This window comes from Girardinichthys multiradiatus, chromosome 2 (genome assembly GCF_021462225.1).
Source record: "Girardinichthys multiradiatus isolate DD_20200921_A chromosome 2, DD_fGirMul_XY1, whole genome shotgun sequence".
Classification (NCBI taxonomy): domain Eukaryota; kingdom Metazoa; phylum Chordata; class Actinopteri; order Cyprinodontiformes; family Goodeidae; genus Girardinichthys; species Girardinichthys multiradiatus.
The window spans coordinates 41,514,406-41,534,571 of NC_061795.1; the positions used below are offsets into that span (position 1 = coordinate 41,514,406).

Sequence of the window (20,166 nt, forward strand, 5' to 3'; positions counted from 1 at the left end):
ATCAGCAGGAAAACTCTCCAGATTTACATGCGTCTAGTGAAGAGGATTGGAGGCAGGAAAACTGACTGCTTACCCACTAAAGGGGTACTTTCTTCCGCTGCCTATCAATTGATAACACTGTGGGGTGTCACCTCATCAACAACTGCATGCTTTTGTTTTTGATTGAGACCCTAGACCAAAACATGGACATGCCGCATGATTTTTGTTTGCCCGATATTACCCATGATTCCCAGTCTCAGTCTATACTAGTTGAGGACCATCACCAGGGCAAGGTGGCTTAGAAATCTGTTAATGTGAGAGGGGGTTCTGTAAATGTGTGAGGCGAACAGGCTGGACTTCGCTCACAGTCAAACATGCCGAATCTAAACTTAGTTGGATAGTGTGAACTGATTGGTGACCCAACATAACATGTGTTGCTGACAGTCAATGGAAAAAAAGAGGCTGGTTTCTATTTTGTTTGGAGAACGTCATTTAAAATTTATATATTTTAAATGAAGAGGCAACTGTGGCTCAGTAGGAAGAGTAGTCGTCTTGCAATCAGAAGGTTGTGGGTTTGATTCCAGCTTCCTCCTGCCATATGTCGATGTGCCCCTGGGCAAGACACTTAACCTCAAGTTGCCTACTGATCTGTGTATCGGTGTATGAATGTGTGAGCGTTAGTGAGTGCGATTGGGTGAATGTGGCTCTAGTGTAAAGTGCTTTGAGTGGTCTGTCTGGCTGGAAAAGCGCTATATGAGTTCAGTCCATTTATATTGCATTATATCCATCAGTGCTAAATGGGCATAATACAATCAACTAATTGCTTCATCCATAGGGATGACAGCAGCAAAAAAAGGGAAAACCTGAGATAAATGTCTAAAATGATTTAAAAATAAGAATAATAATGGCCATTATTAAAATGACCCAAACATTTCAAATTTAAACAAAAGGGTAAAAATTGGCCCTAACAAATTGGACTTTTTCTCTGAAACAAACTTAATATGTGAACCAAAAATTATTTTCAGTTTACTGTATTGATGACCTTTTGCTATTTTATTCTGCAGGCGACACGTAATTTTACAGATGTGAGCAGAAGTTCAAATGCATTCTTTGAGCATAAATGACCTTGTAACATTAGGCTTTTAATGATTTATATTAAACCTAGTTTTTCCAAGGTGGTGTCAGGATACAGCTTCAATGCTGCTTCTTTTTCCTTTTGTTCATGGTTGATTTTTCTCTAATCCATAGAGGGTTAAAATGATACACCCCAAAATGTATACATATATTTACCTAAATCTTTCAATTAGTAGATTATTGGTTCAAACAACCTGAGTTACTCAGACAAGTTGATGCTTTGCTAAGGTCTGCAAGCAGACATAATCTGAGGCCCTGTGCACACAGCAATCCATAAAAACAGAATTGTTTTCCCATTTCTATCAATATATCTATATGATGTTTTTAACACACCTGTAGAAATGTTAAAGGTGACTTTGAATTATAAAACCACAAAATTTCAAGAGAACATTGACTGGGCATCGTGCTGAATCATAGTCGGCAACTGTTAGGTTGTGCGCATTAATTTCTACTGATTTCACTCATACTGCACTGTGCCAGGGCTTCCCCGTGCAGGAAGACTCTGTTTTTTTCCTTTGTACACAACAACTGAGACCAGGATGTTTTTAGGTCCTTCCTCTCTGGAACCAGTTTTTTTTTTTTTTTTTTTTTTTTTTTATCGTGGCGAGTTGTGGTGCACAGAAACATTAGAAACGCAACAAAACGTTTCTGTTTTAACTGAAAAATGTCATGTGCACAGGGTGTGGGACACAAACGTCAGATGAAAGGATTTAGTTTCAGTTCTGCTATAAACTGCTTGAACATCTGTTGCATACATTTAAATCGGTGGTGGTATTATAATACTGGGGTACTGGTGAATTGCACAAATCGAATGGAATAATGAAGGACTAACTACTTCTTCAACTTCCCAAAATGTCCAAAACCGGCAAAAGAAATAACAGTAGAGATCTTTTACATAGTTAAATTATTTACAGACAAATTACTTTTTGTTAACGGCCAAACTGTAGCTTTCACAAACCCAAGCAGTTTTGATGGATTTGAGCTAAATTCTCTAGTCCAGGCCTAAAGGTCACGTTTGTTTGACCTCGTTTCTTCATTACTTCTGCCAGAGTTATTGTACTTTACAAACACGTCGTCCATCTATTAAACCAACATCTGACAGCCGAAAACTCCGGATCTCTTGCTGGTCTGTTTTCATTTCTAATGGGTGTTTGGGGAGGATGATGAGTGATTCCAGAGCTCTGAGAGAAACTCTGAGAGAGTGGTGTGTGTGTATAATTACTCCACCCTGTATGGGTCACTTAAGTCAAAACAGAAACAGCAGCTTGGTGGAGTTTGCTGAAATATGTGCTGCAGCCTAAATAAATCCAAAAAAGGGAAATTTATTGCAAAATGTTGCAATTTCCTTTTAAAATTCCTTAAAGTAAAGCTATGTCAAACTTTTCAAGTGAAACTCTTTAATATTGGCCCAACATCTGCTGTTTGTTCTTTTCATTTTTGTTATTTATCAAACAAAAATATCTGCTGTGATACAAGCTTGTTGTCTCACTTGTTCAGAGTGTGTGTTGTATATTCAGCTTGGCTGTGGTCGCAGTGGAGCTCTGACAGGCGCTCAGCTGGAGCGGGCCACTTGGCACTCGATGAGATGCAGCAAACGATTCATCTGCAGCTTTCAGCAGTGCTGGGATCCACAGAGCTGTTTCTCACTTCGTTCCACCAGAGTCACTAAGCCCACGCAGCCGTAGTGGAGCTGTTGTCATAGCAGCATAAAATGCTACAATAATGTCCACTTTTTCACTAATAATTACTGTATGTTCGGTATTTATAATCCACTGCTGTTCAGGAGCAGAAGCAGCACATAGAGGGATGGAGGAATCTTTCACAAAATTTGTGTTTAGCTTTCAACTGCATGTGTAGTTATGTTGGGTTTAATAAAGGAATTATTCTTTTAAGCCCAGGATGTTATGAGTGTTGGTGTAAGATTGACTTGCATTTACTTGGCTCTCGATGATCCAGTGTTGGACCACATTGGATGGAATCCACTACTTCAAGTAGCCTAATCAGGATACCTTCTGAGTGAGTCCCTTTTAAGACACCGGGAACCAGAAAATGCTGGAGGGACTATGGATCCCATTAAGCCTGGGAACACCTTAAGATCCCCCAAAGTGAGCTGGAGAGAGATGTCTGGGTTTACTTTCTGGACCTGTGACTCCCTGCAGTCTGATCGTGGATGAGCAGAAGACAATTGTTGATTCATATTCAACATTTTACTGCAGATTCCATTTCATTCCATGATTCTGTCTGTGTTTTTGCTCTGTTCTTAGACGACACCACGGTTTCTCCTTCAGCAGATTGTGTAAGTATAGTATCCGCCATTATGTGCATCTGACTCTTTGCAGAGTCCCGAAAACCGTTTAACTATTTCCACAGGCTGCAAAACCGTCAGAAACTGACCAGTTTTATGTCAGAATCACTTATCAGAATATATTTGATTAGTTTGTCATCCTGGATGTGTGGAAAAGGACGAATGCTCAAACGGCATTCTAATAGTGCTTTAAAAATGATGGATGTTGGATAAGGAGTAAAAAATATTTGGTATTTAAAAGAGAATTTAAAACACAAATTCAGTCATGTGTCAAATAGGGAAGTCAGAACAGTCATTTTAGAACAAAGTGCAATGTACTCATGGTGTTGACGAGAAGTGTGACGAGAGGTTGAACTGTGAAGAAGGAAGCTGTAACAACCTAACCTGCTGGAAGTGAATGTGTGTTTTTTTTTTTCTTTTTTAACTTGGTCATTGTTGTAGTGTGTTGCATTTAGTGACTGTGGAAACTTAGCATGGTGCCTCAAGCAGCTTCACCTCCTCCCAAAACTGGAACCTTGATTTACTAATGAAATTAAAAAGTAACTTTTATCTGAGAAGATAAGCAACAGTCTATTACCATTTCTCATTTTGCTCAGGTAAGAAATTGCTGGTACCTCTACCTGGTTCAGGAGTGTCTTAATTCACAAATGGCAGCATTGTAGCCCATGTTCTGGTGAATACGTCTGTGTGTGTTGGCTCTTGAAGCACTAAGTCTAGCTGCAGGCCACACCTTGCGAATCCCAAACATTCTAGAAGGGACTCTTCATAATAGTCTTAAGGCTGCAGTTATACCCTTTTCTTTGGGAACCTTATTTTTACCCAAATCTTCCTTCCACACAACTTTCTATTAATATGCTTGTATCCAGCACTCTGCATCAAACTAAACATGCAAGCTTCTGTACCAGGGGTATTTTTCAGAGAAATTCTTCTCTTAAACTTAATTCTTTTTATGGTTTTTAAGCCACATTTGTCACAATCAGAGAAAATGTAACATTTCTTACTCTGTAATAAATCTTTTTTGATTTATGACAAACTTTTATTTGGTCAAGAGATGAGAGCCTTTAGTAACTTATGTTGCATACTAAAGTGTGCAGCTTGAAGCTTATGAACACAAAATGAGATGGTTTTCTAAATCAGAAAAAAAAAACAAGCTTCCGGTATCCCCATTAGAGATCTGATTTAAAAAATATAATAGAAAACAAATCTGCACCTGAATTTTAATACACTAGAGATGCTTGGGGCGTTGGGGTTGTGGAATCTCTGCTGTCTACAAATAGTCTTGTACACCCCAGTCACAACCCCAGTTTTAATGCACTTTAGACATATACGTTCGCATTCATCACAACACAGACACACACACACACACACACAAACATTACGGGGTGGAAGGGTCCTGTGCTCAAGGGGCACAACGTGGTCCCCTGGCTCTCGCCATGGTGCCTGTGCCGGTTCAGCAGGGACTGGGGATATAGGGATGGCCAGGGTGTCTCTGACAGCGCCATTGGGGGGCTGGCAAAGGGGCTGCCCTCCTTGGTGGGATGTTATCTGTGTTGGGTGCTCAGGCCAGCTCCCAGGCTTGGCCTGCGCGGCCGGAGGTGGCGGTGTGGCTGGATGAGGGGAGCATGGGGCCCTGCGTCTTGTTCTGTGCCTCCTTGGCCTCAGTGCTGCAGTATCTGTGCTCTGCTGGTGACCTAATTTAATGCTGGATTGAGTCTGGAATTACTAAGGTTAATCATGCTATTAGGATACTTTCTTGAGACACCCTGTCACTTATACCATCTGCTTTCTATGGTATGTCTGAAACGCTGTGACAAGACATGTTAATAATAAAAAAAACAAAAAAAAAACCATCCTTGACCTTGGTTAAAGCTGTTTTGAGATGAGCTTCGGAGTCGGACTAGAGACGTGTTTATTTCTAGGAGCAGGAGGGATAGGAATCTTGGTGGTAATACTTCAATAAGAATTACCACCAAGTAAAGTAAACTTTTATCTAGGATTTGCTGTACCCATTGTTTGAACAACACTTTAGTCACACCAAGTTACACAAGGTAGTCATTTTAGTAAATGATAAGATAAGTTATCTCCAGAATGACATGTAACTGTACAAACATTGTGGTTTTGTTTCCAATCCAATATAATTCACCGATAAGGCTCCTCCATGTGTACATTAATGGCATGCTTCGGATTGACTACTGGAGTTCAGCTGCTGTGATGAGCGTTTTTTTTGTTTGTTTTGTATTCATTTATTTTTTTGCCATCAAAAGTATAGAATTATTTTTTATCAGATTTTCTTTTTTTTTTTTATTCAAAAATGCATTTTGTTCCTTACATGCAGTTACTTTTTATGCTTTGTTTTTTTTAGTTCGATAAATGTCTTTGCAGCTTTTTAACAAAAGTATTTAATAGATGAATATAAGTATGTTATAATATATAATATAAATATAAATACAAGTCAGCTGGACATAGTTTCTGTATATAGTTTAGTGTGTAAATGCTCTGTATAGTTATTTTACAGGATAATTTTTTATTTTCAGAATTTGAAAAAAAAAATGTTTAGTTACTGATTTACATAGTGTCATTAAACAATGAGCATGCCCTCATCAAATATAAAGTTCTTTCAAAAGAAATACTTCTATATTGATGTATAAATCTTTAATTCATATCCTAAAAAAGAAAGCAATTAAATTGTAGTTAAAATTGACCCTGCTCAATAAACAAGATGTCAACAAAACAGTTTGGAGGAAATAGTTTGGACACCCTACTGCCTAAAAGCTACTCGTACACCCTTTAGTTGACAAAGGCCTCTAAAAGGCATTTACCAGTTTCAGACATCGGTCTGAGGAAAGCTTGCCCCACTCCTCACTTTCAGCTGTGAGATGTTTGAGGAGTTTCTTGTATTCTTTACCCCATTTCAAGTCACCCCACTGAACTTCAAAGAAACGTTCTGGGCTTCGATTCTGGCCAGGACTTTCAGTTTGATTCGATCGTACAGGCATGCACTATTAAATCAACAATAGCAAGAGCCTCCTGGGATGATATAGTATTTTAAAGACTTCCTCTAGCATCTTACAATCTGCTTTTTGGAGGAACATTGCCAGTTGTTTTGAAGTTCCTGCACTGGTGGACTAGTTTCTGTACAGTGGAATTTCTAATGCCAAATTCATTCGATACGTTATTAGATCCCTTACCAGACTCATAAGCTGTTACAGTCAACTTTTTGAAGGCCTCAGACATTTGTTCTTTCCTTGGTGTTTACTCTCACTTCAACAGGGCAAACCTCCTTCAAAATACTGAGTAAAAATGTTTAAAAATATGCCCCTGATGTGGTGCATCTCTGTGAAACTCTACTTTTTATTTTAAGTAAGTAAATAAGTTTGGATGTGTCAAAAAATCGCATATTTTAACAGGTTCAAAATATTTCCGTTTTTTGGGGTTGGTGGGGGATGCAATAATATTAAATGTTTGTATACACTGATTTTGTAGAAAAAGAGATGGCTGCACATGAATAATATTCTCAGAATAGTGAGGTACTGTTTTAAATTGGAAGTTTTGTTTGCTTTTATCAATTGGGCCAAAATTGTAACTCATAAGATTTCCTAACAGTAACGTTTTATTACACAGTATACATTGAAAAATCAGTCTTGTCTCTCGTGTCATATTTGAATTAAACTGTAAGAGAAAGCCCATCGTTTTAGATTCATGTGCAGTATTGAGGGAAATTCTTTTGAGCTGCAAAAACTGAGGTGGGATTTTCAGGCTTCGTGACTTTTTATATATATGAAGCCTCAATGGAAAATTTGTCCCTATTCCAGTTCCATGTGTTCATGACAGAGTGCAGCAGGTTGATATAAAAATAACTCCACTCTGCAACCTTTGACAACCTTGAGCAATCCCTCGAAGCCACATGTGCGATATTAGAACAACAAAGCAGTGTTTTACCTCTCTGCTCTCTACTAAAAAGAACTTCCTTGAAGTATTTACATCTTTCTTTTTTTTTTTTACTGTTTAGGTGGAGTGACATTGAGGAACTTGCCAACGCAGCTCTCCAGTCATCATCATGGTGAACATCCCAGAATACTATGCAGGAAAAAATGTGGTAATATCTGGAGCAACCGGCTTTATGGGAAAGGTAGGGCAGTGGTTTTAACTGGCTTGAGAAATCTGTCCGAACTCTGTGAACTACTGCTTAGAAGTCCTTTATTTGGATTGCTGTCACTCCAACATGAGTAATAAAATATAAAGGACGTTTTAACAGACTTTTAAAGTCCAAATAACCAGTGTAATGTCTAGTTTTAGAAGTTGCGAAACAAGATTTTCTGAATCACTGATTGTTAATCAACCTCAAGTATGCTAAAAAAAACCATTTTTCTTTTCAATTTAAAAATATAAATAAGCTCATGTAGTTTCATGCAGACAAATGTATTAATCTGGAGTTTCCACACCATAACTGTTTTTTTCAAACAAAAATTACAAAGCAACCAATTTTCTAAATGAGCGGAAAGTGTAGTAGCAATCTTTCAGCCATCTAACCAGCAGTGCATAGTAACGGGGGTCCAAAAAGCCAGAGAAAACACCAGGCACCTTAAATACCTTATCTGGCAAACCATTAAAAGGACTCTTAGGCCATATGAATGGAGATGGAAAACTTTTGTTACTGTCCCTACTGCTGGAGAAGGACACCAGCTCCCTGAACAAGACTAAGCAAGTATAACAAATATATTGATGAATGAGTATTTCAAACTGAAATAAAGCAAAGAAAATTATCCACGTTTCATAAGGTGAGCTGTATTTTATTCTCAGTTTAGAGCTTCTGTGGGCCTGCCGTAATTCTGTTTCATAAAAACTCTGATCATTTTATGAGTTTTATTGGATTAAATCTATTTAATGCTGCTGTGGAACTGAGATTAAATTCTTGTTCTAAATTCAATCTAAAGATAGAAAATTAATTTTCCTCCTCTTCTTTGTTGTTTAAGGTTCTGTTGGAGAAGCTACTGAGGTCCTGCCCAGGGGTCAAAGCCGTTTACGTGATGGTTAGGTCAAAAGCCGGGCAGAGCCCTCAGGCCCGCATAGCTGACATGATTAACTGCAAGGTGAGAGGTGGACTCAGGGAGATGGCACTGAATTGGTTTCACTGAGGTGTGGAAGATGAGAAGCTTCTGAAAAGCCTGTTGCACTTGTTTGTATGCAAGGATACAAACACGGTCCAGTAATTGTTCTTTAAGGATCTAATTTTCTAAAGGTTTGCATGTATAAAAACACGTCCAAACTTGATAGTATGTGCAAAGCTGATCTGTTTACCAGGTGCAATGAGAATTGCATCTGTCAAATGAGCAGAATAGCAGGTGCATTTCATTTGGTATGTTTACCTTCATGAAAATGCAGAACATATGCTAATCATCAGAATGTGCAAAATAATACTGCACAGAGGATATGCAGATGTAATTAGTTACCACCTGCAATGCGAATTATGAAACCTGTCACGGATTGCGGGTTGAGTTTCTGTGTCTATATTTAGCACATTTTGAAAGGTAGGTGCAAACTGGTCTGCAGTCATTGTGGCGAGAAGGAGGCATAGGTATAATGACAGGTGACGGAGAGAGAAAGAACCTTCTGTGCACATGTCAACGTATTTTTACTGTCAGAAATGAACACAGTAGAGGTCCGCTATCCAGCAATGCCATTTTGGAGTTGCAGCATTATAAATTCAGCGCACCATCACTTTCTGGGACAACACCGTTGTGTATGGATGCACAGAAGAGCGGCCAAAAAAGGTGGCGCAGATTATAGTTAGCTGCTGCATGTTTGCAGCGGGACGGCAGACAATCTTTATGCAATCAAACAAAAACCAAAAACATGACTGAACCTCAATCTGAACAAATCTGAACATTAACAGCCACCAGGGATATCGAAAGAAAAACTCATCAAAAAACTGTCCTGGATGCTCCTGAAAGTGTGCGCTCCTATCTTGTGTGCAAGAGAGATTTTTATTTATTTTTCTCTCTCAATGTTCCTTTGCAGGCTTTGTATGAAGCACATCCATGTTGGATTAAATAAACATGTTATTATGGGCCTATCTGAGTTTGCAATGGGTCGAGCGAGTCATTTCCCTTGATTCCAACAATCTGCTTGTCACAGAATGAAAGCTGCCTTTTTTAGGGGCTCCTCCTCTCTCCCTTCCTGCTCCATTTCCCTTCCTCCTTCTCCTCCCCCTTCCTTCTTTCTTCTGCTCTTCATAATATATGGCCACTCTGCTCTCCCAAACTGTCCATGATGACGGCCAGTAACACATGCAAAATTCCGATGTGTTCTGCCAACATGTGTTGAATCAGAAAATGAGCAAGAAGCGGAGTACAGGAGGACCACTTTTTGGCATGGTGTAGAAACAGTCATGCTATCTTGAATGTGAATAAAACAAAGGAGATCATTGTAGATTTCTGGAGAAACCGGAAAAGGTCAAGCACTATTTCATCATGGGGGAAGAGGTGGAGTATTATTAATACACTTCTCCAAAAAAATAAAGGGAACACTCAGATAAAACATCCTAGATCTGAATGAATGAAATATTCTCATTGAATACTTTGTTCTGTACAAAGTTGAATGTACTGACAACAAAAAATCACACAAAAATCATCAATGGAAATCAAATTTATTAACCAATGGAGGCCTGGATTTGGAGTCACACACAAAATTAAAGTGGAAAAACACACTACAGGCTGATCCAACTTTAATGTAATGTCCTTAAAACAAGTCAAAATGAGGCTCAGTGTTGTGTATGACCTCCACGTGCCTGTATGACCTCCCTACAACGCCTGGGCATGCTCCTGATGAGACGGCGGATGGTCTTCTGAGGGATCTCCTCCCAGACCTGGACTAAAGCATCCGCCAACTTCTGGACAGTCTGTGGTGCAACGTGACGTTGGTGGATGGAGCGAGACATGATGTCCCAGATGTGCTCAATCAGATTCAGGTCTGGGGAACGGGCGGGCCAGTCCATAGCTTCAATGTCTTCATCTTGCAGGAACTGCTGACACACTCCAGCTACATGAGGTCTAGCATTGTCCTGCATTAGGAGGAACCCAGGGCCAACCGCACCAGCATATGGTCTCACAAGGGATCTGAGGATCTCATCTCGGTACCTAATGGCAGTCAGGCTACCTCTGGCAAGCACATGGAGGGCCATGTGCCCTCCAAAGAATTGCCACCCCACACCATTACTGACCCACTGCCAAACCGGTCATGCTGAAGGATGTTGCAGGCAGCAGATTGCTCTCCACGGCGTCTCCAGACTCTGTCACGTCTGTCACATGTGCTCAGTGTGAACCTGCTTTCATCTGTGAAGAGCACAGGGGGCCAGTGGCGAATTTGCCAATCCTGGTGTTCTCTAGTAAATGCCAAGCATCCTGCACGGTGTTGGGCTGTGACCACAACCCCCATTTGTGGACGTTGGGCCCTCATACCTTCCTCATGGAGTCGGTTTCTAACCGTTTGTGCAGACACATGCACATTTGTGGCCTGCCGGAGGTCGTGTTGCAGGGCTCTGGCAGTGCTCTTCCTGTTCCTCCTTGCACAAAGGTGGAGGTAGTGGTCCTGCTGCTGGGTTGTTGCCCTCCTACGGCCTCCTCCACGTCTCCTGGTGTACTGGTCTGTCTCCTGGTAGCGCCTCCAGGCTCTGGACACTACGCTGACAGACACAGCAAACCTTCTTGCCACAGCTCGCATTGATGTGCCGTCCTGGATGAGCTGCACTACCTGAGCCACTTGTGTGGGTTGTAGAGTCCGTCTCATGCTACCACAAGTGTGAAAGCACCACCAACATTCAAAAGTGACCAAAACATCAGCCAGTAAGCATTGGTACTGAGAAGTGGTCTGTGGTCCCGACCTGCAGAACCACTCCTTTATCGAGTGTGTCTTGCTAATCGCCAAAGATTTCCCCCTGTTGTCTATTCTATTTGCACAACAGCTGTGAAATTGATTGTCAATCAGTGTTGCTTCCTAAGTGGACAGTTTGATTTCACAGAGGTTTGATTTACTTGGAGTTATATTGTGTTGTTTAAGTGTTCCCTTAATTTTTTTGAGCAGTGTACAATACCTTGCTGTTGATCTGGGCAACAGGTGAACACAGGTGAACGGTAAAGCCACTTACAAAAAGGGACAGAGCAGACTGTACTTCTTGAGGAAGCTTAGATTTTTCGGTGTTTGAGAGTGTGATCTCTTCTGCCAACATCTGTTGGGGTAGCAGCATGAGGGCCAATGACTTAAAAAAAGCTCAACAAGCCAATAAAGAAGGCTGGCTCTGTGTCGGGGATTCCTCTGAAACCTCTGGAGATGATTGTGCAAAGAAGAATCCTTCATAACATGAAGAACATTATGGAGAACCTGAGCATCCTCTTCATCAGACAGTCATTCAGCAACAGTGTCTTCAGTCGGAGGCTTCTTCAGATCCAGTTATCATAAAAAATTTAATCTTACTCAAGACTAATTAAAAAAAAAAAAAAAGCAGAAACATTACATAACATTACAGAAAAGTTATGCTATGACCTACACGACCATGGGGAAGCTGCTGATTTCACACAGTCACTGGTCACAGTCACTAATACACAAGAAGCCATTGCTAAAAAAGCAGGTAGTTCATGGAGCACATTAATAGAAAATTAAGTGGAAGGAAAATGTGATAGGAAAAACATGACCTAGCTATCAGGGAAAACTACAGCCATGAGAAGATTGTGAAGCAAAGCCCATATATGGGGATGCTGATTTCATTCTCCAGCAGGACTTGGCACCTGCCAACACTGCCAAATGTACAAATACCTTCAATAATGACCATGGCATCACTGCATGGCTGGTCAGGAAACTTCCCTGACCCAAATCTCAGAGAATCTATGGAGTAATGTTAAGAGGAAGATTAGACACCAAAGCCAACAATGTAGATGAGCTGAAGGCCACCAATAAAGCAACCTGGGTGTCCTTAACACCTCAACAGAGGCTAAGGGTGATCGTCCTCATGCCATACTGCGTTGATGCATAAATTCATGCCAAAGGAGCGCATACTGTGCACATCCAGTCTTAGTTGGCTGACATTTCTGTATTTTCCTTTTTTAGATAGTATTGACATTTTCTGAGAAACTGTCTTTTGTCCTTTGGAGCCAAAACCACCAAAATGATAAGAAATCTATGCTTAAAGTACATGTTAATACAAGTGAACTGCGATTATTCCTAATAGCCAAAACGTTTTAGAGTAATTGGAGTTGGCCGTCATTAGATTAGTAGATTCACTGACAGTAGATTTTTTTTTTTTTGGCTAGGTTAGCCAAAATTTGGACTTTGATCATTTTGAAAATCCAGACTCAAGACTCATTCATGAATGCAGTAACAGGACTTACCTCAAAAACCGAGGGGCCACATTAAAAAATGCCTGAGAAAATGGCTTGATGGTGGCATGAGCATGTAGAGTATAGAAGCTTGCAGAACTGGGCCACTAACTTTTTTTGATGTTTAACAACTAGAGGTCGTGGTATGTCCTTTTAAAAGGTAAAATGCATTGCTCTCTGATCAAATGCTGCAAGTCTCGCTAGAATCAACGTCATTGAACATTAGTTTAATATTCTGAAGCAAGAGAATCCAACATTTATTGAGGAACTTAAAGTGATCCATCAACAGATTTGTCAGATTTACAGAGTTTGACATGCTAGTTTGTGTTTACTCCTAGCTGTGGAAACTTGACCTGAACAAGGCAGTAACAGTGAAACACTCTCCATGTGTAGGTATTTCCCTGTTCCAATCACTGGGACCCGTTTTTAGTAACTGAATCCAGATGCTAATTACTTTTAAATCCACGTTAACGCTGAATAAATAATGATCAAAACTCAACTATCACCTTGATTTGGGTTTTTCCTTTGGAAGTCAAAACATCTGTTTAAACAACCACTTAAACTTGTGGTTCTGGTCTTCAACCATAGGAACTAGATACACACTAAGACTTCCTCAGGAAGAAAGAGTCATTCAGGTCTTAATATTCAGACTTTTGATACTAATGGTTTTTGTCATTTGAGGAAGGAAAGCAAAAAGAATATGAATAAATTTAATATCTACTGATTTTAGAGGCAGAATTTAAACTAGATATTGATATGTTCACATTTTGACTTTTAGTCCGATCCTTATATCTGACTTTAAATATCTGCTAATGCATATATTTCCTGGTCCAGATCCAGATCTTCTTACTTGAACATTTACACATATTTGTAGTTTCTTTGGTGATGGTGTAAATAAACCTCGGAGTCCTTGTTGGCTATAGTTCTACCAGTTTTTCCAACATCTATGGTTGGGTTTGCATTAGCATTGCCAATAATTGCTTAAGAAGTGATTTGTATGTTTATGGGGACACTTTCTCCATAACTGAAGGTGCCACGTTCATTTACTCTAACAATTATGTACAACTATAAATAAAATGGGAATGACCAACCATCATACCATTCAGGAACGTAACTGCTTCTGTGTCTTAGAGATGTGACATGTACGTATCAACCCCAGAAAAACAAAACATGTTGAAGATGCTGGCTGAAGCTGGAGAGTGGTGTTTTCCTTTGAGAAAGGAGTCCTGTAGCCTACCAGCAGAGGCTGAAATGGGACTTGGGAAGGAAGAAACTATTGCGTCAAAAGTAACATAAAGTATGTTTAGCGTTTACAAATGTCCACATAGGGCAAAATCTTGCTTTCTAAAGAGGTTGTCTATAGCTTGATAAAAATACAGTTAAAATGTTTGACCATAATGACCCAACGTTGTGGGATTTGTTTTTGGGGTGGGGGGTTGACTTGCAGGCCTGAGAACATCATCTCCACAATGAGTTATGGGGTGGTAGCATCAAGACCTCTTCCAGAAAGTTAAAGCTTTGGCTCAAATGGGTTTTCTAAATGGCCAATGACCCTAAAGGTGCTGCCAAATGGGCTACAAAGTGGCTTAAAGACAACAAAGTCAATCAACGGAGTGGCCATCACAAAGCCCCCGTCTCAGTCCCATTGAAGGTTGGTAGGTAGAGGTGAAAAGGGGTGTGTGAGCAAGGTGACCCACAAACTGGACTCTGTTTGCACCAGTTCTGTCAGGAGGAATGGGCTTGTGAAGGGATTTCCAACCTCTTTGACCCAAGTCATACTGTTCAAAGGCAAAACTAGCAAATACCAAAGGTACATTTCTGACTTTAAGGAAAATATAAAAAAATTGACTAGAATTCTAATTAATCTTGACTTAAAACCAGAGCAGCTTCTGATTTAATGTCAGGCAGTGAGGCCAAAATATTGTCTTTTTATTTGGTGTAAACATTTAGTTTTAACTAAACTAAGTTAGTTAGTTTAAACTTGGCTGTTTTTCTTTGTTTAGGTATCTTCACTGCAGTATTGGATGGTTATAAGTTTTAATCGAAATGCTGGGCAAAACGTCTGACATTGTTTTAATTCTTATTTGTCTGTCTCAGTTGTTTGAGAGATTGCAAGCAGAGCAGCCAGACTTTGCAGAGAAGATCATAGCTGTGAACAGTGACCTCACACTACTGGAGCTTGATCTTAGCAAAGAGGATCAGAGCATCCTGGTTGAAAACATAAACATTGTCTTCCACTGTGCAGCAACAATCCGCTTCAATGAGCCGCTCAAGTAAGTGAAGTTTATACATTTTTTTTTATACCTTTTTGAATTATTTTTAACTAAAACTATCATCTGAGAATCTGTATAATTTCGAGTGTTTTGTTGGGTCGGCTCTGACAGAGCACCTGGCACGCCTTGCTTTTTCTGCAAAATTTAAGACGCATCTGCTTATAAAGCTCTGCTTCCCACACAGCCTCTAAGAGAAACTACAGGTCCTTCTCAAAATATTAGCATATTGTGATAAAGTTCATTATTTTCCATAATGTCATGATGAAAATTTACCATTCATATATTTTAGATTCATTGCACACTAACTGAAATATTTCAGGTCTTTTATTGTCTTAATACGGATGATTTTGGCATACAGCTCATGAAAACCCAAAATTCCTGTCTCACAAAATTAGCATATCATTAAAAGGGTCTCTAAACGAGCTATGAACCTAATCATCTGAATCAACGAGTTAACTCTAAACATCTGCAAAAGATTCCTGAGGCCTTTAAAACTTCCAGCCTGGTTCATCACTCAAAACCCCAATCATGGGTAAGACTGCCGACCTGACTGCTGTCCAGAAGGCCACTATTGACACCCTCAAGCAAGAGGGTAAGACACAGAAAGAAATTTATGAACGAATAGGCTGTTCCCAGAGTGCTGTATCAAGGCACCTCAGTGGGAAGTCTGTGGGAAGGAAAAAGTGTGGCAGAAAACGCTGCACAACGAGAAGTGGTGACCAGACCCTGAGGAAGATTGTGGAGAAGGGCCGATTCCAGACCTTGGGGGACCTGCGGAAGCAGTGGACTGAGTCTGGAGTAGAAACATCCAGAACCACCGTGCACAGGCGTGTGCAGGAAATGGGCTACAGGTGCCGCATTCCCCAGGTCAAGCCACTTTTGAACCAGAAACAGCGGCAGAAGCGCCTGACCTGGGTTACAGAAAAGCAGCACTGGACTGTTGCTCAGTGGTCCAAAGTACTTTTTTTGGATGAAAGCAAATTCTGCATGTCATTCGGAAATCAAGGTGCCAGAGTCTGGAGGAAGACTGGGGAGAAGGAAATGCCAAAATGCCAGAAGTCCAGTGTCAAGTACCCACAGTCAGTGATGGTCTGGGGTGCCGTGTCAGCTGCTGGTGTTGGTCCACTGTGTTTTATCAAGGGCAGGGTCAATGCAGCTAGCTATCAGGAGATTTTGGAGCACTTCATGCTTCCATCTGCTGAAAAGCTTTATGGAGATGAAGATTTCATTTTTCAGCACGACCTGGCACCTGCTCACAGTGCCAAAACCACTGGTAAATGGTTTACTGACCATGGTATCACTGTGCTCAATTGGCCTGCCAACTCTCCTGACCTGAACCCCATAGAGAATCTGTGGGATATTGTGAAGAGAACGATGAGAGACTCAAGACCCAACACTCTGGATGAGCTAAAGGCCGCTATCGAAGCATCCTGGACCTCCATAAGACCTCAGCAGTGCCACAGGCTGATTGCCTCCATGCCACGCCGCATTGAAGCAGTCATTTCTGCAAAAGGATTCCCGACCAAGTATTGAGTGCATAACTGTACATGATTATTTGAAGGTTGACGTTTTTTGTATTAAAAACACTTTTCTTTTATTGGTCGGATGAAATATGCTAATTTTGTGAGATAGGAATTTTGGGTTTTCATGAGTTGTATGCCAAAATCATCCGTATTAAGACAATAAAAGACCTGAAATATTTCAGTTAGTGTGCAATGAATCTAAAATATATGAATGTTAAATTTTCATCATGACATTATAGAAAATAATGAACTTTATCACAATATGCTAATTTTTTGAGAAGGACCTGTATAAGAATAGGCTGATTTAGAGACATTTCCTTCAGTTGGTGGTCCTAAAAAGCTGATATTAGTCAGTCCTTCGTTAGAACTGTGGAGTACTGTTTTAATTTTTGACCCCCTGTTGGGTTAAAATGGGAAATTGATATCTAAATATGCAATGTTTTGCCATTTTAACCAAACAACTTATCATAACCTATTTTCTTTTTAAGTAATATAGAAAAAACATTCACGTTTTTATCAAACAGCAGTGCTCAATAAGGCGAGACTCCAACATGTTAGAGGTGCAACAATCACATTTTTGTGGTAGATTTCCGATTGTTTAAAAGCTTTGACCTGCTGATACAGACTTTGTCCGTTTCAGATTTCTCTCTTAAAAACTGAAACGATAATACAAAATATAGGAAGATGCCAGCATTCAAAGTATTAAAAAAAAGGTTTTTCTATTGAATGAAAAGGAAAGTGTTGAGGTAAAATAATGCTATCACTGATATCCTTGCGGCCTCAACCTCACCCAGTCCGGATGTCGTGAGAAAGAACAGATGAAGAGCAGGAAATTAAGATTAACACAAGTTTAATTTGGAAGATAATAAGTCCAATGATTTCCAATGCAAAATGAATACATGCAGAATAACACAAAGAAAGAAAATTACGTAAGGCCTTACGGAGAGATCACAGGTTTCAGCAAAGCATGGCTGTCTTTACCCAGATGTCTACCTCATTACAAATGCCAGCCCATCTTATACCCTCGACTTCAAAGCTTACTGAATGTGCCTCCCCCTTATGCAGTCTGGTGCTGTAAATCAGCCAAGCTCCCTTGTGGTATCTATACCATGCCCAAAAGTCGACATTTATTGCTTTATTATCCATACAGCCGGCATTTACTGCTTGCAGTTGTTGAGAACTTCCTAACCTCTGTTTCACCCTTGTTCTATCCTGACTCCTGCTGTGATTCCTCCTCAAGGCTCACTCATGTTAAATCTCAGTTTAATGTTCCCACATGCAAACTAAACTAATAGCATGAAAGTACATAATTTTAATTCTCAACAAAAGTAAATGACAAAAAAAAATAGTTTTACCCAACATTTTCTGTTTTTATCTTTTTAGAAATGCCTCACATCAGTGCAATCCTCACCCTATTTTTTTTTTTTAAGTGTCCGTCTTCATTAACTGTCTGTGCTGATGGGCCTAATTTGGACAATTCTGTAATTGGCATCATGAGCCACACAGAATTATTCTGAGGGCTGCTAATGGCCCGCGGGCCACACTTTGGGCACCCATGATGTAGCTCATTACCTCAATTCTGAGATGTTTGTAAGGCTGCCGGCATTTCCAAATCCAGCATGTTCCATTACATTGAGGTTAACTGTTCTCAAGGATAAATCAGGAGCAAGGCAACTTTACTGTACTGTTCACCCTTCCTGTTAGCTGCTTTAAGCTTTGCTCTCTTTCGTAGCCTGAATGAACCAAAGACATGTCACATCATTCAGTTCTGCCCCCTAGTTAAAGGAAATCATTTTGTGTGACCTGATGATACAAGTGCCTCAACAATGCAGTGCAAAATGTCTGTTGGTTCTTTTTAGCAGAGGGCATAGATGACGTGGAGACAGGCTAAAGGCTCGATGAATCGTGTTATCTAGTAACTAAACCTCCACAAGCCGCTCAGCTTTGGCATACAAATCATAATGATGAGTGAGGCAGCTACAACCTGTGATAAAGCTTAAAGTGGAGTGGTACACTGTAATCAGACACTAAATCTGTTTGGTGGACATACATGCACATTGTCACCTAAATCGAGAAATGGTAAAAGGGTAGCTGATACAATTCTTAAATCTTTTACTTCCTCTGACTTAATTTTTTAGACCTTCAGATACTGAAAATGGCTAACTTTGAATCTTGTTCATTTTGTAGAGATTTCCACAGCGAAAGTTGTTGGTTGTTCTTACTTAGCATGTCCTGATTGTTCTTGGGTATGTTGAACTCACTACAGGTCCTTCTCAAAATATTAGCATATTGTGATAAAGTTCATTATTTTCCATAATGTCATGATGAAAATTTAACATTCATATATTTTAGATTCATTGCACACTAACTGAAATATTTCAGGTCTTTTATTGTCTTAATACGGATGATTTTGGCATACAGCTCATGAAAACCCAAAATTCTTATCTCACAAAATTAGCATATCATTAAAAGGGTCTCTAAACGAGCTATGAACCTAATCATCTGAATCAACGAGTTAACTCTAAACACCTGCAAAAGATTCCTGAGGCCTTTAAAACTCCCAGCCTGGTTCATCACTCAAAACCCCAATCATGGGTAAGACTGCCGACCTGACTGCTGTCCAGAAGGCCACTATTGACACCCTCAAGCAAGAGGGTAAGACACAGAAATAAATTTCTGAACGAATAGGCTGTTCCCAGAGTGCTGTATCAAGGCACCTCAGTGGGAAGTCTGTGGGAAGGAAAAAAGTGTGGCAGAAAACGCTGCACAACGAGAAGAGGTGACCGGACCCTGAGGAAGATTGTGGAGAAGGGCCGATTCCAGACCTTGGGGGACCTGCGGAAGCAGTGGACTGAGTCTGGAGTAGAAACATCCAGAGCCACCGTGCACAGGTGTGTGCAGGAAATGGGCTACAGGTGCCGCATTCCCCAGGACAAGCCACTTTTGAACCAGAAACAGCGGCAGAAGTGCCAGACCTGGGCTACAGAGAAGCAGCACTGGACTGTTGCTCAGTGGTCCAAAGTACTTTTTTCGGATGAAAGCAAATTCTGCATGTCATTCGGAAATCAAGGTGCCAGAGTCTGGAGGAAGACTGGGGAGAAGGAAATGCCAAAATGCCAGAAGTCCAGTGTCAAGTACCCACAGTCAGTGATGGTCTGGGGTGCCGTGTCAGCTGCTGGTGTTGGTCCACTGTGTTTTATCAAGGGCAGGGTCAATGCAGCTAGCTATCAGGAGATTTTGGAGCACTTCATGCTTCCATCTGCTGAAAAGCTTTATGGAGATGAAGATTTCATTTTTCAGCACGACCTGGCACCTGCTCACAGTGCCAAAACCACTGGTAAATGGTTTACTGACCATGGTATCACTGTGCTCAATTGGCCTGCCAACTCTCCTGACCTGAACCCCATAGAGAATCTGTGGGATATTGTGAAGAGAATGTTGAGAGACTCAAGACCCAACACTCTGGATGAGCTAAAGGCCGCTATCGAAGCATCCTGGGCCTCCATAAGACCTCAGCAGTGCCACAGGCTGATTGCCTCCATGCCACGCCACATTGAAGCAGTCATTTCTGCAAAAGGATTCCC

General features: G+C 40.5%; 1 protein-coding gene across 4 annotated transcripts in view; it reads left to right on the forward strand.

Moving 5' to 3' along the window:
* Positions 1 to 20,166, forward strand: part of far1 (fatty acyl CoA reductase 1) — a 40,189-nt gene that overhangs the window by 4,440 nt on the left and 15,583 nt on the right. For all 4 annotated transcript variants that reach the window (XM_047390875.1, XM_047390852.1, XM_047390861.1 and 1 more), the window contains exons 2-4: positions 7,428 to 7,547; positions 8,392 to 8,508; positions 14,884 to 15,059. In XM_047390875.1, the coding sequence (XP_047246831.1) occupies positions 7,476 to 7,547; positions 8,392 to 8,508; positions 14,884 to 15,059 (365 nt within the window). In that variant the 5' untranslated portion in view covers positions 7,428 to 7,475. The remainder of the gene's footprint in view (positions 1 to 7,427; positions 7,548 to 8,391; positions 8,509 to 14,883; positions 15,060 to 20,166) is intronic.